General features: G+C 28.0%; 4 protein-coding genes across 4 annotated transcripts; 2 read left to right on the top strand and 2 right to left on the bottom strand.

The window, feature by feature from the left end:
* Positions 1–92: 92 nt before the first annotated feature.
* Positions 93–1,562, bottom strand: GO595_004777 (MatE family protein; the record flags this gene model as incomplete). Its single annotated transcript, XM_067917946.1, has 1 exon — positions 93–1,562. One exon carries the CDS (start codon positions 1,560–1,562, stop codon positions 93–95), a length of 1,470 nt encoding a protein of 489 aa, XP_067775030.1.
* Positions 1,563–6,169: 4,607 nt separating this feature from the next.
* On the top strand, positions 6,170–6,484 carry GO595_004776 (uncharacterized protein; the record flags this gene model as incomplete). Its single annotated transcript, XM_067917945.1, has 1 exon — positions 6,170–6,484. One exon carries the CDS (start codon positions 6,170–6,172, stop codon positions 6,482–6,484), a length of 315 nt encoding a protein of 104 aa, XP_067775029.1.
* Positions 6,485–8,769: 2,285 nt separating this feature from the next.
* On the bottom strand, positions 8,770–9,096 carry GO595_004775 (COPI associated protein; the record flags this gene model as incomplete). The annotated part of the gene is made up of 1 exon (XM_067917944.1): positions 8,770–9,096. The coding sequence occupies one exon, from the start codon at positions 9,094–9,096 to the stop codon at positions 8,770–8,772; it is 327 nt and encodes a 108-aa protein (XP_067775028.1).
* Positions 9,097–11,254: 2,158 nt separating this feature from the next.
* Positions 11,255–13,201, top strand: GO595_004774 (protein phosphatase 2C; the record flags this gene model as incomplete). Its single annotated transcript, XM_067917942.1, has 1 exon — positions 11,255–13,201. One exon carries the CDS (start codon positions 11,255–11,257, stop codon positions 13,199–13,201), a length of 1,947 nt encoding a protein of 648 aa, XP_067775027.1.
* Positions 13,202–26,419: the final 13,218 nt, after the last annotated feature.

Here is a 26,419-nt window from a genome sequence, read left to right as displayed (position 1 = left end):
TAAATTTGAATTGAGTTTATGCAGAACAATTTGTTGCATATTTTTATGACCAAATTTTTCGATTTCATCCAACAATTCAATTGAATGTTTACTCATAACTCTTTCATTTCATTCTCTTCATCGTTGTCATTTCTCTTTCTATATAACTTTATCATTTGCGGCAACGCGACAATACAACATACAACAATTGCTAATATATCATTACAAATGTATGCAAAGAATATTCTTCTTGGGTCGTCTTTCTTTCCCGTGTAATGTAACAATGCGGCGAAACAAGGCAACGGAACTAACTCAGTTACCACAGATAACACAACGGCTGTTATTACCATTTGTGTCACCTGCAAATAACTAATTACAATAAATTTTATCGACGCAAGTATTATCGTGTAAAAGCAAACAGTCAAAATCTTTTCTGACCAATCAAGGAATTCATTATCAGTACTCCAAAGCTTTGCGACATCGCGTGGAAAGACACTTACAACAAAGGTAACCAATGCGCCCCATGCAGCAGCAATCCAAACTGCATGAAATGTTAGTTGGAAAACGCGCTTGATTTTACGTTTACCAAATGCATATGAAGCAGATGGAAGATATGCGGCGTTGATTGCATTTGGTACACACATGGTTACTTGGAATAGTCGTGTGTATGCGTTCCATATTGCCATAACAGTATTATATGATCCGATGTTTGATGCAGCAGTAGCAACAAACTTTTGGATAAAAATCGCTGGAATTGTGACAGACAAATTAAGGCCAAGAGACGACGCACCAGTACCTAAGGCCCCAATCGTTGCCTTATCGAATTTATTAATAAACCCTCGAAACGTTGGCTTGACAGAAAATTTATGCACAAAAACAAGTATAAATAACACAATTCCAGGAAGTCCTTCGGATAATGCGGTGGAAAGAGCACCACCATAGACATGTTTAATTGTGGATAAAAATAATGGATCGAAAAGACAGGTACTTACAACAAGAGAAATGATTTGGACAATGGTGTAAAGCCATGAACGGCCTTCGGCTTGGAGAATACCACAGCAAAAATAATAAAGTTCTGATGTGAATGTACATGATAATAAAGGAATGGTATAAATAAATGACATTTGTAATACATCAGCACCTGCGCCAAGCCATGACATAATATACTTGGAAAGTGGAATAAAAATGGCAGGAATAATGAGACCAATTAAAAATAATACACGGATTATATCGGCAATAACTTGTGCAGCAGAAGAATAGTTATCACGACTAAGGAGATATGAAATTTTAGTGTTGGAAGCTGTGTTTGCAAAGGATCCAAAGGCCTGAATTGCATTTTCAAAAATATAGGCTTGAGACATGGCTGTCAAACCAATTTCGCCTATGAATTTGGAAACCCATATAGAATTAGCAAGACCATCAACTGATGTAAGCAATTGTGATATGAGAGGTCCTACCAAAAGTTTAGCGATTGTCTTTAAGGGTGGGTACCCACCTAAACGCATGTGTTCATCTTCAACAGGATCTTGAATAATTTCTTGTTGACACTCCTCATTGGTATTCGTAAATTCTTCTTCCTCCATAATGTGACATGGTCATTCAGCAGCTTTGAAAGAAACGAATGTTACATGACCATTCATTGAGAGCATCATGTCACTGGTGACATGACTCATCCAAGTTGGAGATCTTGAACATTGAAAATAATGCGGTTAATTACTGAAAAAATGTAGTATCGTTTTTTATTCAAAAAGCGCTACACATCGGATGGTTCCAATCAATTAATCTCACAAAAATGACAAAGTAAAGTTAAGAATATTATTTAACGTTCATTCTCAATTAGGCGTTTTTGGATTTGTACACTTTTTTATAACTTCTACGATAGTAAAAAAAACGATCATCCAATTTATGGAATTCTCTGGTGACATTTATTCATTTTGGACTAATGTCGAAATTGAAATGACACCTGGAGAATTCGCTATTGGAACATTGTTAATGATTCATGATCATTCATTATATTATTTGTTGTGGACGCCAAATATTGTTAATGCAAATACATCAGATTTATACCCAGGAAATTATTCTTTCACCATCTTGCTACACCAAGTTGAGGTAATTGAAATTATTTCAAGCAATCCCAAATCTACGATCATCAACATTTTATTCAAGGATTATACAATATTTCCAAAAATAAAATTTAATATGTTTGGAAACCTAGCTGTAACACAATTATTCTCTTACCTTGTTCATGAAAATCAAGCTTTTTACATCAATAAAAATGAATCAATTGGTATTACTTCTTCAAATAATTCGTCTTCTTCCTCATTAACATTTCCTAAAAACTGCATCCATTCGTATCGTTTCGTGTCAATGACAAACTATTGGCGAGTTCTCAATTCTCTTGGAATCAAACAAAGCCTTCCACCAATTTTACTTTCAGATATTCACTTTGATGAAAGTGGACGTCTTCAAAATGGTAATGATGTTGTTAAGTGGTGTTTTAAGAGGGGCTTAGATGATAATTCAAGATATATTATATGGCCATTTCTAGTATCACTTTATCCAATTGATTCAACGCTTGAAGAAAGAGCAGTCATTGATCTTAATAATCTTGAAAAGTATGACAAATTTCAAAATTTACAAAATTTATTAATTTCAAGACAAAAAGAAATTTATCTCAAAACACTTAAAGGAATACACGAAAATATTAAATCTGAGTTTAACATTGATAAAGATCGTTTAGATTTTGTAATGAATATTATTGGAATTTATTTACTTATTGATAGAGACATATGGAATCACAGTGAATACTTCAAAATACTTCTTTTTCTTTTAGATGTATTCTTTATCTTTCCCATTGACAAAGAAACCAATGAAGTTACGACAAAAGATGGAAAGAAACTCGATCTTAAAGAGGCTTCATCATTTATGCTTTTTTTCTTTATGAAATTATCGGAAAAAGATTCGCTATTTCTTATCAACTTAAAAGAAAATTATAAATTTTTTTCAGAACGAGTAAGAATGATCATCGAAAATGTTCATCCTGGAACAACTAAATTTATTGGGTTAAAGAAAATTATTGATCCAGAAACTATGCATGATGAATTAAAAGCATTTTTCAAGAAATGTTTTAACAAAAGCGAAATCGTAAAACGATTTTTCGATTCATCTTTAGCAGCAAATCCTGATAAAAAGTTTTTCTTGTTCTTTACTGCTGCTATCATTTTGTTGTTTTATGTTCCTCTAATGATTAAAAATGGAGGAGGTGTATTCGATTTCTCCAATGATCATGAATTTTATGATCACATTGATATAAATGTAATCATAGACGTGGCAAGGAAAATGCCAAAGAAGCTGTCAAGTTTAAGAACAAAAAATATTATCTTCGAAAAAATAAAAGATGAAAAGGCTTTCATAGATTATGAACCAAAATTTATGCAAATAAGTAATGAATAAAAAATGTTTTTATTTTTCTAATTTTTCGTTTTTCATGTCTTTTATGTAAAATCCTTTAAAGGATTCTCAAAAATACCCATCTTAATGCGATTATATTTGTAGAACGTGTATCTTTCGAATAAATTTGAAATATTAAATTATTTTTATTATTAGATGTTCTATTAATATCTATAACTACAGTCAATGAATTAATTTATAAGTTAAAAATTTATTCATCCATCATCTCCTATGTATTTCATGTCTATCAAAAATTGAGTCTTTTGTTTTAAGATAAAAAAAATAAGGGGCAAATGCACTTTTCCCCACACCAAATATTTTTTTAATAAAAAATTTTATAGCTAAAATTATTTTTATAAAAAATTATAATGATGAAATTAAATTCGAAAAAATAATATATATGAAAAGTTATCTTCGTTTATGACTTACTTAATTTTTTATTGACATTTTTGTATCAATATCAATAAAAAAATTATGAATTATTCTACGGTTGATATTATGTTAAATTTAACATATTCAGAAGCAAATTAAAACGGTTTTTCATATCACAAAAATGAATTGTTTAAAAACTTTGGAAAAACTCGTATTTACTATAAGCGAAACAAATTTTAAAGAATTAGCGAAGCTAGCCTATGATTTATTTGATCCAGATCTCCCATATACTTTTCATTTAATGATTTGTAAATTAATATACTCTGCATTCTTATCCAAGGGAAATAATATGGAAATATATTTTGATTATTTAAATGAAGTTCAAAAACAAGAAGAAAAAATCACAATTTTTTCGATCATGGAAATTTTTCTAAAATATATTCTAGAAATTGATTCACAAGAATCATATTATATCCTTGAAAAAATGATTCAAAAACAATTGATTGATATGAATATTATTAAAAACAAAAAAACATTATATTTTGAGCATTACCAAAGAAATGAAAAAAATTATAATTCTTCTTTACCTTTTTCCAGCCACTTTATATCAAATATCGAAGAACTTTCAAAAGATGATTGGAATTTACACAAACAATTCATTAAAGAAGGACATAATCCAAATGCAATTGCAAAAATAATTCGAAATGATGAAGTAGAAAAACTTCAAGAAATATCATCACAAAATAATTTCGATTTTAATCAAAGAATCGAACCATCACTTTATGAAAGATGTGATTTTGTTAATCAAAGAGGTGTTACATTAATTGATTACGCAGCATTTTTTGGTTCAATTAAATGTTTTAAATATTTACTTATGAATGGTGCAAAAGTAGATAACACAGGCAAATATGCAGTTGCTGGCGGAAACATTGAAATCGTACATTTATGTGAACAAAATCATTCATCATTTAAAGATACATATGAAACAGCAATTAAGTTTCATCGAAATGATATTTTTCATTATTTTTATGATGATGAATCTTCAGAACTTAGGGATTTAACTGTGTTCGGAATTGCATGTCTAAATTTTAATAACTTTGAAATTTTTTCTTTTCTTCAAGAAGAAGGAATGAAAGGGGATTCAGAACTTTTTAAAGCAGCAATAAAATATGGAAATTCATTCTTTGTCAAACAGTTTCTTCAAAAAAATACAAATGATATTAATATGATTAATATTTAATATTAATTATTAAAGTTTAAATAAATTAATTGAAATTTTAAAATTTTATATGGAAATTATGAAAATAATTTGAAACAGCACTTATTTTAGCATCTAGATATGGAAATATTGAAATAGTTAAAATGCTTTTAGAACGAAAAGAAATTGATATTAACTTACCTGATGTTTAATTATTTGATTTTATCTTAATTTTAATTATTTCGTATTTTTATAAATAATATAAAATTTTATTTTATCAATTGAAACGGCGATTTCGAGTGCATCAAAAAATGGTCATATTGAAATTGTTAGAGTGTTATTAAATCTAAAAGGAATTAATATAAACAAAAAAAATATTTCTTATTTTTAAATATTGTTTAGTTTAGATGCTTGAAATTTATCATTTTAATTTGGAAAATATATTTAAATTTTTTGACACCACTTGTTTATGCATCAATGAATGGTCACTCAGAAATTGTAAAATTACTTATTTCACAAGAAAATATTCATGTTAATGCTACTGATATTTTATTATTCATAATAATGTTTAATAATTCTAAATACAATTTTATATATTTAATTGGAAATTATTTTATTTGTTTCGAACAGCATTAATTCAAGCAGTAATAAAAAATAATTATGAAATTGTCCAAACTCTTCTTCAAGTCAAAGGAATTGATATTAATATAAAAGATATTTAATTTAAATCTTTATATTTTAAATCTTAAATTTGATGTAATTTTTCTAAATTTGGTAATTATTTAAAATGTTTCAAACAGCACTCAATAAAGCACGTCAAAGCAATTACAATTCCATTGTTGAATTACTCGAAAATTATTCAAATACTCATCTTTAAATATATCTAGTTCAGTAAAATATCCAACAATAACTTTTTTAGGTTTTACCACTTACTAAGGATTTCAACAATGATTCATATGTAGTAGATTTTAAATGGGTAGAACAAAAAAATTGTTTAAAATGAAAATTAGTAAAATATTGGTTCCGCTTAAAACTTAGAATTTTCCTTTCTTAAGATTATATAATTATTTAGGTAAGACAAAGCTTCCGAAACCTACACGTGTAGGTCACTTAAGTGACCAATTTTCAAAGCTTTACGCAAAACGATGAAAGTATCAAAAAGTGGCACAAATGTTCTTATACATTCTTTCATCAATTCTTGAGGCTACTTGTATCACAGGAACAACAAATTGCTTGCGTTGCCTTGAAGATACTGGGTGTTTCTTTTGTTTAGATGATTCAAGTTGCTATACTACAAATACTACATTCGAATGTAAAAACAAAGAAGCAACAAGAACAAAGCGTTGTATAGAAGAACTTGGTGGTGATGCAAAGGATTCTGTTAGATATGCAATTGGATTTTCAATTCTTGGTGCATCAATTATTATAGATGTAGCTGTTAGAATATGCAATAGGCGTTCAAAAGATGAGTATGCCCATTTATAAAAAATCAAACCTAAAATTAGTAAAAATATATTTCTTTTATTTACACATACTCTAAATTACTTTATGAAAGACCTCTTTGCTTATACTCAAGTTTTAATTTTGAAATCTTTCTCGTGAGTTCATCAATTTCGTCTTCAAGCTTTTCTTTTTCTTGATTTATTTGATAAATGTTTCCTTTCCTTATATAAATTCTTCTTAACTTCCACTCTTTTGACTCAGCAATTGACGTTAAATTTTCTATTTCTTCTGTAAGTTCATCATTACTCATTGCTTTGATATTATTCATTGGAATTGCTTGAACTTGTCCAAATACAATGTTATCTTTCATAGCAGATGGTATTTCGTTTTTTCTAGGGTTTTCTTTTTGCTGATTATTTTTGTGGAAGTAATTAATTTTTGGTGAATGACTTTCGTTTATAGAATTGGAATTTTGCTTTCTGATGTGAAGGTTTTCATCTGCCTTGGCACGATAGTAAGTAGATACGTTCCTTAATTCAACAATTCTTTTGTATTGTTCTTGAAGTTCTGTTTCAAGCTCAGCAACTTTTGACTGTGCCTGTAAATATTTTTTTGATTGGATTTTCATGGTGTCTACAATTTTTTGATAATCTTCTAATAGATAATTAATTTCATCTTTCATTTTTTTAATTATTTTTTCTTTTGATGAAAGCAGCTCTTGAAGTTCTTTGATTTTGTTATGCGAGTTTTCAATTTCTTGTTTAAGATTTGCATTTTTTGCCTTTTGTTCTTTCAATTTTATTCTTAATTGAGTTATTTCAGAGTCACTTCGGGTCTCTAAAATCAGGTTTTCTTTTTTTAATCCTTTGATGCTTTCTTTAAGGTTTTTAATGAACCTTAAATCAGATATTTCTTCATTTTTTTGTTCAATCTGAGAAATATGAGAACTTTCATCAAACATTTCATTCATGGATTGTAATTCTTTAGGTGATGTATTACCTTGTTTTTGAAAAAATGATTGTGGTTTGATAGGTGATATATTTGAGGGCAATTGATTCCAGTTTTCACCATTAAACACTTTCTTACTTGAATTTCTTTCATTAACCCTGTTCTTAAGGGCTATAGCAAATTCTGGAAGTTTTTTTGTTTGCAAACTTAATTTAGAAAAAAAAAAATTAATGTAAACGTACATAAAAATGGAAAACACAAAAATTCAAGCCTTTTTAAATAGATATCAAAAAGAAAGAGAACTCAGATACTTCCTTTTATATTCACTTGAGAAATCAAAGCAAGAAAAAGAAATAGCTACTCTAATAAGTTCAATGCCAAAAAAGATTAAAGAAAACAAAATGTTAAATATCTTAAAGAAACAAAACAACACTACTTTCAAAGAAATGCCTGATTCGAAAACCCAGCAGAAAATTTTATTATCTTTATTACCAAGAGAATTTTCGGATTTAAAGGATGAAATTCAAAGTAACAAAGTGCATCCAGAACTTTTCTTTTCAATGTTTCAGTTCTTGTCCTATCATTCCATTCTCCAAAAGCAAAACGAAAATCTACAAACACAAATAAAAGTCTTTAAAATGACTTTAAATTCTCCTCCACCAACGCTAAATAAAGAAGAAAACGAAAGCACCACATTTTCACCTACATCAAGCGTGAATACAAAGGAACAAAAACTGAGATCTTTAATCCAAAGCAGGAAAAATGATATTAAATATTTACAAAAAGAAATTGAAAATCTTCAAAGGCAATATGATTTACTTAAAAAAGAGGAAGATGAAAAGTTATCCAAAGATCAAAACCATGCAAAAGGTTTGTTTTTGGTTATTGATTCTAAAAAGAAAGATTTAAATGAATTAAAAGTTAAAATTAAAGAAGAAACACAAGAAAATATTAGACTCAAAAAGCAATTAAATTATATATAATTATTAAAAAATTGTAATTTTTTTTTTTTTAGATTTACAAATTGTAAATTTTACAAAATATGTAACGATAGATTTATCTATTTGCCTTGCAACCAGATTTTAAACGGTCAAAAATTAGCACGTTAAGGGAATATTTTGATAAATCTCATAGAAAATATCAAGTCCATGAATTGATCAAGTAAATCAAATCATTTTCCTTCCTGCAAAAAATATATTAATTCAGAAATAATTACAAAAAATTAAGCGATAAATAATGTCAAAAATATAAAGAGAGTTTGGAAACCTAGTGATGTATCCAATTTTTTAAAAAATCAAAAAGACTTAAATGTAGTTATTCACTAAGGTTTAGACTTTCAACAATACTTCAGGAAAGATGAAAAATGGTTTTATTGATGATTAATTTTCTGGATCTTCTTTATAATAATCAGAATCCTTGTTATCTTCGACTCCACTCTTTGATTTCTTGGATTCTTTTTTGCCACCACTTTCTCCTCCATAAAAATCTGCGGATGATAAGTCAAATGATGGTGGTTCACCTTTTTGGAGAAGAGGGGCTGATGAACCTTTTGCAAAGAAGAACGAAATAACACAAAGAACGAACAAGCACCAGAAGATTACTGCAACAACGATTGCAAATGTTGAACTTTTTGAAAATATGAAAAATCCCATAAATAAGTACATAATTCCCTTTCCCCAGAAGGTGATGATGAATGCAAAATACATGAAAAATTTGAAGATATGGACTTCAACTAAAATAAGCATTAAGCAGAATATGATTGTAAATATACTTAAGATAAGTCCACCAACTGTAAAATGATCGAAGATATTGTAAATTCCGCAAACAATACCTAAAATACTTGCTATGATTGATATGATTTGAATGACAAAAGCAAAGTTGCAGGCAACCATTGTTATTATGTTACTTTTATTTCAATTGTGCGGTACAACCGTTGTCACTGTTGAAAAGCATTTCGTTTAATTCACAAAATTTGACCGTAATACCGTTAATCCAATTCAAAAACCGGCTATCAAAATCCATCAAATTGAATTTCCAATTGCGATCAGCACCAAATTTGCCAAATGGTAAACCCAACCCAAATTTCAATGCTGACGGTGGAACACTTATGCAAAAGTGAAAAAACTAACGAATTCGTTTAGGTTTAGTGCTTAGGTATTATATTTTGATATATATTACCAAAAATGTGAATTAAAAAAATCAAAGAAATTTCAATCAGAATATGTTCGTATTTTTTTTTAAAGATTGTTATACAGTCCTTCCAATACTTAGTCTAGCCGATGGGGAAATTGAATGTTAACATAGATTTCTGTGAACAAAAAAACGTTTTCTATTCAATTTTCGAACCGTCACATCACATCAGCAGGAATGTAAATGTGCAAATAGTATGATAAAGGACAAAATCTGATCACTTCTTTCTAATTTGCAAACCAGAAAATCGAGTACATTGAAGACCTTGACAAAAGTCAATATTTTTCTCTTCGGTCGGGATGGGAGATTGACTGAAACCATATCCTTCATGTATCGAAAGTGACAAAGCTGATGCAATCACATTTGACTTAAAACCAAATCCTCGAAGCCAGATATGAACACAAATTACAGTGCTATATCCAAGGGTAAAATTTCAACATAAAGATTCATTTTAAATTTTGATGTATATAATATTTAAAAAGTTATGTTGGCGTTGTTAGTAAATCATTATATTTAAAATGAGTATGAAGCTTCATTGTGGCTGCAATTTTTTTCAGAGAACCAAAATAAACGTTTATTTTTGTGTGCCTTACGTTTTTAATTTCAAGCGAGTCGTAATAACCATTCCAATTGCATTACCGGCATGACAATCTCTATGCTAGAAAATAATTATGTTGGTTTAACTATGGTTAACTTTTTTAGAAGATTGCATCTATTTAATAATAGGAAATAATGTTGAAATTTTAATATTATTTACATTTAACCTAAACAACGAATAAAAAAACACTATTAGATCGCTCCTAATATAAAAATTTGGTGTAATTGTAATTGTGCACGATTATTTTTGGCGACTGTACCCATTCACAAAATTGAAAGCGTTATTTTTCCTAGAAAAAGGCAACTCAAAATTTCAAATAAACTATTCGAAATACCGCATAGCTCCTTGGCATCTTCATGAACATTGTCTTTCTTGATAGCCTTCCTGATGATTATTTTGAAAATATGCAGCTAACCTCATTCGATGTATATGCAAAGGATGTCAAGGTGATACCAGTAAAACAAGATTTGATACCAAAAATTACCAAAGCTAGGTTTATTAATTGTCAGCTCCAAAGCCTACCCCACGGTCTTAATAAATACACAAACGTTACAATACTTGACTTAATTGAAAATCATATTCAAGATTTTCCTAAACATATTTTTTCTCCTTTTATAAGACTAACATCGCTTGACCTAACAGCCAACATTTTAAAAAATTTAACCTGCTCATTACCAATTTCACTTACAACTCTTAATGTTTCTTATAATCCCCATTTCGAGATCTCGTCAATTTGGTGCCAAAACTTACCTTTCCTTACGACATTGAAGGCTACTCATTGCTCTCTTTTTGATCTTCCAAGTGAAATTCCATCTTTTGTTAATTCCCTTAAATCTTTACATCTTGATGGGAACAATCTTACCAACCTTCCAACAGTGTTGCGAGAGTTTCCTTCACTTGAAGAACTATCATTATTTGGAAATAAATTAAATTCCATCAATCTTGAATTACCACAAGAGTTCAAAGTTTTCAATCTTTACTATAACGAATTCCATAAATGGAAAAAATCGTTCAATTTAAAGGCACAGTCACTCAACTTAAATAGTAATCACTTTACAACTTTTCCACTTAAAGTCATGGAAATTGATTGTTTGCGATCTCTTTCATTAGCTAAATCCCAAATTTCAGGTGTTTTAGACTTTGCACTTCCTGACAGACTTCTTGCACTTGATCTTTCACATAATCAAATCAGTGCAATTTCGGAGAAATTTGTTTCTTCACTTAAATCTGTTTCATTAATTAATCTTTCGTATAACTCAATATCAGAGCTTCCTGATTGTTTTCCTCCATCTCTTAAACTTAATAAGATATTTCTTGATTGTAATAAGTTAACTTCTCTTCCTAACTCTTTACTTAACAATGCTATTCGTATTGATAATTTTTCTGTTTCAAGTAATCGCTTAGAAAGAATTGAAACGTTTAATTTCCCACAATTACGAATTTTAAATGTTTCCATGAATAATCTTAGGGAGCTTCCCGATTGTTTTGCGGAATGTAATTTTTTAACTGAATTAAATGTATCTTTTAATCAACTTGAAGATCTTCCACATTCACTTTCTAATTGTCGAAAAACTCTTTTTATTTTTGCAGCAGGTAATTTATTTAAATCTGTACCACGATGTATATTTTCATTTTGTCAACTTAAGTCACTTGTTCTTTCAGGTAATAAACTTACAGTATTACCTAATTCAATGAGTTCTTTCTTCTTTCTAAAGTCACTTGATTTAAGTAATAATTATTTTCAATCAGTACCAAAGTTAATTGGTCATTTAAGATCACTTAAATTTTTCTCAATGAGTCATAATGCATTACAAGATATACCTGATGATTTAATATTGCCAAAAACACTTACACTTGTAGATTTTTCATTTAATCGACTTACGAAATTTAAATGTGATTTACCAGAAGCAAAATCAATTAATTTGGGATATAATTTAATTACAGAAATTGATTTAAAGTTGTTTCCTAATGTGCAATTCTTATGTTTAAGTCATAATAAATTTAATCAAAAGTTAATAGATATACTTGGATCATTATGTTCATTACAAAATTTAAAGGTGTTCGAATTCTTAGGAAATGAGTCAGGTCCAGCATTAAAGCCGCCGCCATTACGATTTCATATATTGTCTGATTTTCTTTCAAGTGCTAATAGAATGTATGGCGTTGGTTATTCAGCTACAATGGGTGAAAGACCTACAATGGAAGATTCAGTAGCAATAAAATCATATGATAATAGGCATTCTATATTTGCTATATTCGATGGGCATTCAGGTAATGTATCATCTGCAATAGCATCAAATTGTCTTGTCAGAGAAATGGAATCAGTAATTAAATTTGATGATGATTCAATAGCAAAAGAATTCTCTGATTGTTTTAAGCGTATTAATGATAAATTAAAATTAATTAAAGTTACTGATGGATGTACAACTGCTGGCGTTTTATTTAGAGACAAACATTGTTATATTATTGGCGTAGGTGATTCAAGAGTTGTTAGAGTCAGAAAGAATTCCGTACATAGAATGACAGTCGATTCAAAGCCTTTAATTAGATCTGAATATCAAAGACTTAGAGATTGCGGATTAATGATTAACAACGAAGGAAGAATTAATAGAAAACTCGCTGTCGCAAGAGCTTTGGGCGACTTTTGGATTGGCGATGGAATATTTGTTAAGCCCGAAGTGAACGAATTTACTGTCGATGATGATGACTTCGCTTTAATTGTTGCTTGCGATGGTTTATGGGATGTTGTGACTGACGAAATGGCTGGAATGATTGTAAGGCAAAGTCAAACAGCTGCAGATGCTGCAGTAACTTTAAAAAATTATGCGTTTGCACTTGGGTCAAAAGATAACATAAGTGTAATAGTAATATACTTAAATTCACAAAATGAAGATTGCGGATTTGTTACAAGAAATACAGTCGATTTAATAGAACCTTTTAGAGAACCTGAAGAACAAGAAGATAATGAATTAGGAATATTGCAAATTAATCCGTTGCCTGGCGTTAGAAGAAGGCGAAGATAAATATAAATAATTTATTAGATTTGAAATGAAACATTTTTTTTAGATAATATTTTTCTATTATTTTATTTAGATGAAATATTAAAAATTTTTTTATGTGCTTTATCTCTTTTATTTATATTCGTTATGTGAATAAAATTATGGCCGATGTATTTTATATAAGTGATATTACACTTTCACTTGTATTTTTTTCTTTGGGTTTTCTTTTTAATATTCTTTTTAGACATGAACATCTTTTCTCTCTTCTAAGATTTTTATTTCTTTGTTCGATTGATACAAAATCAATTCCATTGAAACAATTGTTCATAACATTTGTTTCTATATCATATGGAACAGATTGCCAAACTTTATTGAATGATGACTTAAGTAAAGATTTCATTTTTTTCTCACTTAAGTTAAACATTGGATTATTAACTTCTTTTTTAATATATTTTTGTATTTTAGATATTGTCAATTGTATTGTTTCATTTTCATTTTCATCTTTTTCAAATTTTTCTTTTGATCCTGTAAGAATTGTTGCAAATAATGCTGAAATATGTCTCGAAACAGTATATATATTTTCAAACCATTCCTTAATAAATGTCCAAATAACTCCTAAAATACCTGTGCCAACAATTAATGTTGATAACCAAATAATAACTTCTATTGTAGTTTTAAGTTCACAACTTTCGGCAACATTTGAATTGCCTTTTTGAATAATATTAAATCCTGTTGAATCATAACATCTATTATCAGATGTATTACCTTTACAAGTTTCTGGTACATTTGATAAACATTTTATTGCTAAATTACCAAATGCTTTATCACCAACGATAATTGATTCGTTTTTAGATGTTTCTTTATTAAAATATATTTTAGTAAATCCTTTACATTGTAAAAATGCATTTCTACCAATATATGAAATACTCTTAGGTAATTGCAATACTTGTGTCAATCCAATACAATATGCAAATGCTGAATCACCAATATATATTAATGATTCAGGTAAAATTAATTTATTATCTAATCCTTGACAATTAAAGAATGCGAAATCACCAATCGACATCAAAGTATTTGGTAAATTTAATGTACCTTTTAAGGATGAACATGAGAAAAATGCATTGTTACCTATTTCTTTAAGGATTTTAGTATGAATTTCAAGCTGACCATTAAATCCACTACATTCAGAAAATGCATATGCACCAATATATTCAACATTATTACCTATAATTAAAGAACCTGTAAATGATGAACATAATGCAAATGCATATTGATTAATTATACGTACATTATTAGGTATAATTAAAGGACCTGCAAAATTACAATTAGAAAATGCATATGCGCCAATTTCTATTAAAGATTTTGGTAAAACTAATGAACCACTTAAAGAAGAACATCCAAGAAATGCATATGAAGAAATATTTCGTAAATTAACACAGTTTGTAAAATCTAAAATTCCATTTAATCCATTACAACCTGCAAATGCATTCGAACCAATTGAAATTAATTGTTTAGGTATAAATAATGAACCTGTGATTTTACTGCACCCCGAAAATGATTCTCTTCCAATACTAATAAGTCTTTCTGGAAGTTTTGAAGCTAATTCAAATGTATCCATTTTCCAAAATGCTTCATCATCAATAATTAAATTATTTTCATTAGATTCAGGATTAAGAAATTCTAATGATTTAAAATTAGGACATTGTTCTATAAAATGAGGACTAATTTTTGTTACACTTGAACTTATTCTAATATATTTTAATGTAGATGCAGTAATTACATAAGAAGGAATAATTGGAACAAAAAATGTGAAACTTTGATAACAAGAATCTTGAAATGCATATGACTCCATAGATAAAACATTAGAACAATTAAATTCTAATAAAGGACATTTATAAAATGCAAAAGATTCAATATTATAAATATATGAATTATTGTCAATTATAATATTCTTAAGAAGAGCACAATTACTAAATGAATATTGTCGGAAAGTGATATTAGAATTTAAGAATTTTACTTTTTCGAGTGAAGAAAAATCAACAAATCCAGATTCAAAACGATAAGTTGCATTATCTAAAGTAACTTCTTTAAGATTTGGACAATTTCTTATTGAAAAATTGATTATATCTTTTACTCCAGCAATACTCAAAGTTTCTAAACTTTTACAATTACAAACAAAATTTTCAGAATAATATAAAGAGCTTCCGATTATAAGTGTTTTTAAATTGTCACAATTTGAAAATACCTCACCATTTATAATTCTATTTTGATTTGAAGCAATTTTAATTTCTTCTAAATTTGAACATTCATAAAATGCATGATAACAAATCAATACATTTCCATATATATTAATAAATTTTAAACTTGTGCATCCATAAAATGCTTTATCTCTTATTTCTAAAGCAGTAATATCACCAAAAGGGATAACAAGATTTTTACATTGATAAAAACATCCTATAGCAAGAATTAAATTACTATTTGTTTGAAATTCAATTTCTTTAATATTTGTGTTTGCAAAACAATAACCATCAATAATACTTAAACTTGATGGAAAAGAAATACTACAACTTAATGCTGAATTTTCGAAAGCACTAAGCCCTATGTAATTAAGTGAACTTTTTAGATAATACTTTTCACTAAAAGAAATGGAAGAAATATTTAATCCAGTAAAACTTTCATCGCAAATTTCAATAATACTTAGAGGAAAATCAATACTACCAGTTAATTTTGTTTCAATGAATGCACCTTTGCCTATATTTTGTAAATTTGAACCAATAGAAAATTCAATTGAAGTTATTAATGTTCCTCTAAAAGCATAATCATTAATTACTTTTAGTGACGAAGGAATCTTTAAATTTCCAGAGATTGTTGAATATGCAAAAGCAGATTGTCCAATGTTTATAATTTTAGTATCTTCTGGAAAATTAATAGAAGAAATTTTAATATTACTAAAAGCAAAATTAATGATTTCACTTAATGAAGCAGGAAAATTAATTTCACCACTTAAGTTAGAATCTTGAAAAGCAGAGTTCTCAATATTAAATAATTGTGAATCTCTTGGGAAAGTGATAGAGCGAATATTGGAATTCTTAAATGAATTAGGCCCTATTGTTCGTAGAGAAGCAGGAAAATTGATATTAAAATCAACAGTAAATACAGAATTTTCAAATGCACTATCTTGAATAGAAAAAAGTTTAGAATTAGGTTGGAATTCTATTGATGGGATTGTCGTATTATAAAAACCATATATTATAATTTGTCCCAGTGAAGATGGAAAAAGAATTGGTTTTGTAAATTTAATTTTACAAAAAGCAAATTCACTTATTACAAAAAGTTTTGAATCAGAAGGAAATGAAATTGAAGAAATGTTTGTTCCTTCAAAGCAATAACCACCAATAAATGATAAAGAAGAAGGAAATGCTACATCACCAGATAATTTTAAACAATTAGAAAATGCATTTTTTTCTAAAAATAATTTCGAATTTTCAAATGAATTTTCAAAAGAAATCGAATAAATTGACAAATTATCAAAACAATATTTACCAATATGCTGCAATGAAGAAGGAAATTTAATTTCACAACTTAGTAAAGAATAAGTAAAAGCATAATCACCTATTTGTAAATAAGTTTCATGTGATGGTTTTTCAAAAGAAATTGATGCAATAGATGAATTATAAAAACAATATTCATCAACAAGTTGTAAATTCGAAGGAAATTTAAATGTTCCACCAATCTGTGTGGAATCAAAAGCATGTGCCCCAATTTTTTGTAAAAATGATTCTTCTGGAAATATTATTAAAGGAATATTTGAATACATAAAACACTTTTCACCAATTTCTGTTAAGGAGGCTGGAAATGTAATTGATTCCGTAAATTGAATTGATGAAAATGTTGATGAACCAATAATTGACAAACCGGAACCTAATCTAAGAGAAGAAATACCTTGTCCTTTAAAATAGTCATCTCCAATAAAAGTTACATTGTCTGGAATAGTGAGAGAACCGGTAAGATTACCAGTAAGATTTCCATGAAGTACCAAATAAGTAACAATATATTCTTTGTTATCATGTTGGATTGTTGATGGAATAACCAAATTTTCAGCATCTTTAAGAATATTAGTAAGATTTATGCTGTTTGTAAACTCATTAATACAATACTCGTAAAGGCCATCTTCCGTAACAAAAAATTCAGGATTGTTTTCTTTTCCAAATGACAAGACGAAAGAAAAAAGGAAAAGCATTTCTCTCAACCCAAGACTATTGAATTTTGTGTTGGAGTAAAATTCTGAATATGCAATTTAAACCGATCGAACAGAAGCCACTTTTCAACGGTTATGCCGATGGAGATCTATCGGCTGATTAAAAAGAACGAATTTTTTTATAACTCAAAAGTTAAACCCATTGCAACAAATATTACAAAAAGAAGTTTTTCAAAAAATAAAAATTGTGTTGTCAAAACTTCTATATTAAATTATTTTTTTTCTCTCCAAAAAAATGTTATTTAACTATATTTATTTATGCATTTATAAATCAAATGAAGCTGCGCACAATCAGAAATTGATTAGATCTTATTGTACTCAAGTTTCAAGTTTAACTTGAGCTTGTTTTCAATAATATGCTTACTAATATTCTAAAATTGATGAATAGTCGACAAAAAAACCTAATTTTTAATGAAAAATATACAATTTTAATCATTTTACAAATTGACGTTAAGGTGTTTTTAGCGAAATCAATATATCATGAAATCATACATGATTTAAATAAAAAAAAAGTTGTATAGTCTATTCACTATAATCCAATTTCTTTTCATGTTGATATCGGAGATATCTAAGCGATAATAAGTTTTTAATGAATTAAGCGATTGAAATTATTTGTAGATTGTAACTTGAGTAGAAATATGCGATTTTTCATACAATCATAGTAAATTTTGGTCGAATCAGCAAAATAATGTGTGATGTAAATGAATTTGTATTATAAAATTTATTAATATTGCATATAGAAACAACATTTGATATTTAGAATATTAATGTAAATGAGATCAATTACACAACCGCAGACCAAACCTCCAAATCTTCTCAATCGATTTTTAAAGGGTAAATTCCGAACGATAGGAAACGAACTCACTTTTTAAAAGGAATTATTATTTCATCAATTTGATTATAAATAAAAATATAAATGACACTTATTTTGAATGAAAATAGAAAATGAAATACGGTTTGGCAAAATACAGTCCGATTAAAAAACATTAAAAAAGTGATGAGTTTCACAATAACTTATTGAATACTTTATGAATATGTAAACTATTCATTGATTTTACACGAATCACAGTGAGTGATATGAATTTTTGATTTTTTTATTAAAAAATATTAAATAAACATTAATGTTTTGTGACTTTAGAAATCATGTTTTACATAAATAAGATATTGAGGCTTTTATTTATTATCGATAACTTAGAATATTTTATATATTCCAAAGCAATGCATTTATTATTAAATTTTATTATTTAATATGTTTCGTTTCATTCGGATTTTACAGATGGAATAGTTTATTCTATGGTATTTACATTATGTATCATGATGGTGAATATAGATTGTATTTATAATAGTTCACATAATGTAAAAGGAAATTTTGATCAATAAAAAAATTTATCAATATTTCGAATCATAATTCTGATATTAGAAGTCGGATGCTTCTTAAAGTACTAATAATTTGTCATTATTTAATCTCATAGAATTGTTATAATTAATAATTCTTCATTATGTAATAATATATATAGTAAAAATGTTTCTCATGAATATTTACTGTGTTATATCTTTTGTAATTTATATGAAATTGTGCAATATGACAAGGTCATTATGCAGTTGCAAAAGTACAAAAAGAAATCGGTGGTATAAATGCTAATGATATTTATTTATTCTATGAAAAAAACACTTTAGTAATTTTATCTTAAATATTATAAGCAGCACTATGGGCATCTTCAAGTGGTCATGCATAAATAGTTAGATTACTTATGGAACAAAAATAATATGATATTAATACTATAGTTATTTTATTTTATTTTGTAATCATTTTAATCATTTGGTATTTTTAAATTATATTCGGAAATATAGATAATCCATATAAACATTTGGAATTACTTATAAACATGTAAAACAGTGCATATGATAGCATCAAAAAATATAAATACAGATATTATTCAAATGATATATTATTTAAATCCAAATTCATCGAAATGATAAAAGGATGATATCCAATTATCGAAATAGACTTTTTATAAATCTGCTTTGTTTGAATACAATATTATTATTTCATGATATTCGAACTATTAGAATTATATAAATACAAATTCGATGGATCGAAGAATATTTTTATATCATATTTCATCACAACAGAAAAAAAATATCAGAAATAATGAATATTTATATATAAGATTCGAATTTGATGCTATCATATAAATTTCGGTCATAATCATATCTAAATCATTCTAATAAACTTTCGGTATATATATGACGTAATATAAACTGGTACAAATAAATCGAGAGTACGATAGATTGAAAATTAAAAGGATGTTCAGTAAACTTATCAAAATTGAATAGGGGATTATTATCGATTTTCTAGCTAAAGTCGCTTTTTAATTCAAATTATTTATTAAATTTTCTAATCTTTCTTCTCTAAGTTTTTTTTCGTCGAATCTTAATTTACAGAACCATCGACTTTTACATTGTACAGGACTTCTGTTTTGCAAACATTTGGAAATATATTTCCATTGATGATCAAATTTGCAAATCATATCGTATAGAACTTTATCTTCTTCTTCTGACCAAGGACAGTATGTTCTCATGTTAAAAAGAATTTCTTTAAATTTCTTTTCTAAACCTAAAAACCTTGAAATTGAGCCTCCATTAATTTCAAGACAAAGCCGTAAACGGTCTCCAAAACCCAAACAAAGATTGTTAATTAATGAAATGTCTAAATTGTCCCATGTTTGTTCCAAGATCAATTTCAACTCTTCCAGATCTTTTGGGGACCTCTTGTAAATTATTTGCTTCATTATAGCCCAGAGCAACTCGATTGGGTTTAGGTCAGGCGAGTTGGCCGGCCAATCATTTATTACATCGACACGATCCTCAAGCCACTCCATAGATTGTACTGAAGTATGGCACCGAGCCCCATCCTGAACATAAATCCAATCAAGCTTACCATGGGTTTTGTCATATCCTCAATAAAATTGGAAACTTCCATGTTTTGTATATATTGTCCTGAGTCAATCGATTTATCTACAATTACTAATCTGCTCTTGTACTTAAAAGATATCACACCATAGGTCATTACAGATTTTGAAAATTTGGCCTTTTTTATAATCGTTTCTTCGACATACTCGCCTTTTCTCATCCACATCCATTCATTATCTTTTTTCAAGACAAATCGCGATTCATCAGAGAAAGCGATCTTGTCAAGATATGATTTTTGTGTGAGTATTTTTTTTGCAAATTCGATTCTTGCTTCTATTTGTTGAGGCGTTAAATCTTGTTCGACCTTACAAGGTCTATACCGAAATTTCATTTCGTTTCTGACCTTTGTAACAGATTGATGGGAAATCGATAAATGAAGACATTCTTCAATTTTATCCGCTTATTCTTTTGAATATAATGTTAATTCAAGAAGGGTCTTTAATTCTATAAATTCTCTAATTTTATTTGTGATAACAACTGGTCTTCTACTTTTTGTTGCATCATATAATTGACCAGTATTGGTGTATGCTTTAATTGTACTGCTTATCCTGTTAGTACCTACATGAAGGGTATTTGCTATTGTTTGATAGTTGTGCCCTAATTTGTACATTTCTATTATTGACTGTTCTTTGTTCCACGAGGTCATCTGATTTGAATTAATAAACGGTGTTTATTGAAAAAATTCAATATGTTCTCTCAAGCTCGAATTATTTGTACCAGTCTAATTTTACTCAAATTTCAACTTTGATAAATGAATAGTTTACATATTCATATAGTATTCAATAAGTTATTGTGAAACTCATCACTTTTTTAATGTTTTTTAATCGGACTGTATTTTGCCAAACCGTATTTCATTTTCTATTTTCATTCAAAATAAGTGTCATTTATATTTTTATTTATAATCAAATTGATGAAATAATAATTCCTTTTAAAAAGTGAGTTCGTTTCCTATCGTTCGGAATTTACCCTTTAAAAATCGATTGAGAAGATTTGGAGGTTTGGTCTGCGGTTGTGTAATTGATCCTGTAAATAATATACTCATTGTTAATTTCAGATCAGAAATAACTGATTCCATTTCATTACGAATTTAATTGTTAAATATAAAATATAAAAAATTTGTTTGATATATTTCAAGTGTCGTTTCAAAATGTTTTTATTCATATAACAAGTATCCCTGCGATACAATGATACTCGAATAATTCTTTTATATCTCGAGATGATGCAAAATTAATCTTGTGGATTTTTCCCTATTTCACAGGGATAGTTCGACCCCAATCCCATCCCAATGGGAACCCCATTTTTTCGATACTTTATTCAATAAATTTCATTTTTAGCCTCTAAACCGAAACATTTTCCCCATTTCTTACTTTTTTTCTATGTTTCCCACCTCATTAAACTTTTTCTGAGATTAACTTGAGAACGATAAGCCCGGGGCGGTTTTTGGAAAACGATAAGCCCAGGAAAAAAACGGTTATCCCATATCGTACATATTTTTCTTTAAATAACCGTTTAAGGAGGCGATAAGCATATTTTCTTAAGATTTGAATGCATTTTGTCCGTCATGGCATTCAATTTTGACAGAAAACCGTCCTGGGAGACGATAAGCCCATCCCACCCTACGATACGGACAAATTGAATAATATTGAAAAAATTATAATTCTCATTGAGCTTATAGAAAAAATCTAGAAGCAAGCACACTTTAATCATAAATTAATTTTGGATCAAATCAAACTTCATATAATCAAATTTTAACGGAACTAAGAACGGATGTTTCATGGCATCTTTTGCCTTTAATCTTTCTTGGTGATGGTAGCAAATACATTTATCGATCAAATCTAAACCGATTCTATTTCATCCTCTCTAATATGAAATCTGTCCACTCTTTTCCTGACTCATTTTTTAACTTATTTTTGACAAGTTCAATACATGGGATTATAATTTTTCATGTAGGTTCCATATTTTTGACTTCCAAGGACTTCAGCAATAACCTCTATGATTTCCATGCCAGCATCTCCATCACTTATTCTTCTTACAGACGATGATGAAAAAAATGAAAAAAAATTTATTCCGTAAATAGCAAATGTTTAATCATGATTACTGAGCTCATTGCTCATAGAGTATGGAGAATAAACTAATTAGTCTTGAAAAGAATCGACAAACCTTTCACTTTGATTTACAAACATAATATCAAAATCATTGTCAACATCCAACAGTACTTATGGCTCCAGTGAAAAGAGTTCATAGCTGTGGCTTTTGTGTGTTCGGTAGGTGACAGAAGTGGAGAAAATTGACCTGATTTGAGATAAAATATTTCTTAATTTTCTGCTGAAATTGTTTCCTCGGAGGCTGGAAGCGTTAATGGTATGTTAGTTGAAACTTTGTGTTTGATGGTTTATCAATCGAGACTTTGTTCCAATTTTTGATATATTGCTGCAGAGTTAAGTTATAATAATGGAAATTGTTTTTGTTTTTTGAGTATCTCATGAAGAGACGAGTAGTTCAATGCTGTTTTGTGGTGGAGGTCAACTCTTTTTCATGAACATCAACTTTGTTACGTAGCAATAGTGTTCGAGACCCATGAATTGAGAAAATTTCCGGCCAATAGATTGTGAGGGGATTTTGAACTGCTTTGCTACTTACTTCATTAACAATCATATTATCATAATTGCAACAAAATGTCCGTTGGATAAATGAACGAATTCTCTGAATTTGTTTAACAAATATCAGAAATAAATGTTATAAATTTTGAAATGATTACTACCATAACTTCTGGGATTGATTTTATATTCCAGTTCTACTTTTAACTTGAACTTTATTTTTCACCTGATCAATATTCGATTCTAATATCAAAATTCTTTGATTCCGTTAACCGAACTTCTTAATTTATATATTTATTATATCGTGTATTGATTATTGAATGATTTAAATACAAATTTTTATATAAAATTAATTTCCAATGTTCAATAAAAAAAGATTTTTAGAAGATCCTTTCACTTATATGAAATCACTCACGAAAATCATCATCAATATTGCAACTGTACGAATACAGATGCAAATGGTTTACAATGTAACTTTAAAAAAAAAGTTTATCATTTTTCCGATCAACTTAGAGAAGGAATTATTCATAAATGTCAATATACAAACGTACGAACAAGTGCTACTCTTGATAATTTTTTTAAATCAAGTTTTTCATAAGAAATAAAAATCGAAAATATATATGAAAAAATTGCCTATTTAATTGGAAAAAAAAAATCCAATTTTGGATTTTTGTTGTTCACAAGAATTATTATAATTAATCAATACATCAATTAGTTACGGCATTAAAATTGCCAATAAATTAAAAAAAGATTCAATCAATATTTATAAGAATCTATCAAGAGATATGATCAGAACTATTTCAATAAACAAATGTAATGAAGATCATAGAACAATTATGAAATTTTTTTATAATTTTCCTTATGTCTCGATAAGTTTAGATGAAGGAACAACACAAAAAAATAAATTTTAAGATTTTTGTGTCGAAAACCCTTTCTATGGAGTTACACCTTATACTGTATATACAACAATCATGAAAGGTCTAAAATCAATAGATTATTATGAAAAGATTAGTACAGGGAATATATAATATTTTTAAATATAATATTAATATAAGTAGTTTGGTTGTCGATGGAAGCAAATCTCAGCTAAAGGGAATGAACAAATTTATTAACCATTCAAGAGAGGTAGAATCAGATCAATTATTATAGTTCCTTGTCAATGTCATAAGGTGCACAATTCATTAATAAGTGCAACCAGATAAGACAATCAACTGTAAATAATTATTGATACAATACATATATAGGGGGTGGAGAAAGTCCGTTCGTCAGCTTTTTTTTTTGATTTATATTAGATATTAATGAAATCAAATTATATAAATAAAATTTATAATAAATATATTATCATTATTATTATAATACTTTTTTCCAAGTAAATATGATGCATGAAGTAAAACTACTTTTTTTCAGGATATATCTGAAAGAGAACGTATAATCATTTTAATGTCAGTTCCAATTGAGGAATTACGTTCTGTTGTCCATTTCCTTTGGTTAGAAACAAATGAAAATCAAGACATATATAGGCGATTATGTGCTGTATATGGTGATAATATTATTACACTTCGAACAGTTCAGAAATGGACAAAAAAGATGAATGAACATATTTTCTCAATTTTCGAACAGAAAAAAACAGGGAGACCAAGAAGATCAGATTTAGATCAAAGAATAACCAGTTTTATATTAAGTTATCCATATGCATCGACGAAGAAAATTGCGAAGAATTTAGGCGCAGATCCGAAAACAGTGAAAAATATAATGATTAATATTTTATAGATGAAAAAAGTTAACTTCAAATGGATCCCACATAAGTTTACTCCTGAAATTAAAACCAAAAGAGCTGCCATTGCGTCTGAATTATTTGAATTCCTTAATAGTTTAAATGATTACAAACTGAGGCACATATTGACACAAGATGAAACCTGGATTTATAATGTTAACGGGAGAAACTCGATGTGGATTGAATCTGGAGTGCAAAAACCATACAAACCCAAACAAACTATTGCCTCCAAAAAAGTAATGATATCTGTTATATGGTCTATAACTGGTATCAAATCAATAACAATGCTCCCGATAGACCAAAAATTTAATCGAATTTTTTTTTCTGAAGTTGTACTTGGACATTTGGCAATAAGAATTTAAACGAAGGGATATTTTTTGCATATGGATAACGCCCGGCCTCATTCGGTTCATGAAAAATTGAATGAATTGGGGATTAAAATACTTCCGCAACCCCCGTTTTCGCCAGACCTCGCACCTTCTGACTTTTTTCTGTTCGGATATCTAAAAAAAATGCTCGAAGGTGAGGAGTTTGAAAATGAAGATCAACTTTTTCAAAATATTGAAACATTACTGTATAATATTCATAAAGACATTTTCAGAGCCGTATATAATGAATGGATGAACAGACTTTTAATTACAATTGAAACTCATAGTGAATACATATCATAATAAATAACCAAATTATATTTTACTTTTGAATTCATTAAAAAAAAGGCTGACGAACGCACTTTTTCCATACCTCATACTTTCTAAAGAAATTAATTTGAATATTGATGAAATTGGATTAATGTGTCCACCACATGTAAATACTTGTTGGATTTACGATCTCGATATTGTTGAATATATAATAATATTCAATTCTATTATTTCGAAATATTACGAAATTTCGTAGTCAATTGATCAACTTCATAAATGTATAAAAATTTCAAAAGTTTTAATGAAAAAATTTGAAGATCTTAAAAACATGATTAGCATTGCATATTCTTTAATTGAAGATGCAATTGAAGCATTTAATGCATTAAATGAAATGGGAAATATTTATGCTAAAGTTATTTCACAAGAATTATATAATTACACATTTGGTTCTGAAGAAGTTCATGGTTTATTACTGACTTCTTCTTATATTTTAACTCCAGATGGTCATGATGATTATTATAATAGATTACTGAATCCTAATTTCAAAAGAAAAAAAACATATATATTTGAAAAATTTAATATACCATTTATCTTTATAACATAAAAAATATCTGGATTTGAAGATCCTATTCAAGAATTAAGGGAAATGGCAATCAATACAGTAATGGAAAGCACTGTTATAGAAATTACTAATTATGAAGAAAAAGAAAAGGAAGAAGAAATTGAATCTGAATTTGAAATTGAGTATTTTCAAGAAAATAATAATGTACTTGTAAATGATAAAGTACTTGGTGTCACTTATGAAATAGATTATAGGAATAGAATTTTGAGTTCATTATTCAATTATATTTAGAAATGAATTACTAGATTTGTTAGTGATCGAAAAAAATGTAAATTATTTTATTCTAGCATGAATAACTTTATTTCAACACCATGCTCGGTTGAAGAAGTTAATACATTAAAAGGGTGTTTTAATCGGCTCAATTTTAGATCAGTTGAAAA

Source organism: Histomonas meleagridis, assembly GCF_020186115.1.
Source record: "Histomonas meleagridis strain 2922-C6/04-10x chromosome Unknown contig_283, whole genome shotgun sequence".
NCBI lineage: Eukaryota > Parabasalia > Tritrichomonadida > Dientamoebidae > Histomonas > Histomonas meleagridis.
The sequence above is the reverse complement of the archived record's forward strand: the minus strand, read 5'-3'. Positions and strand labels throughout refer to the sequence as shown.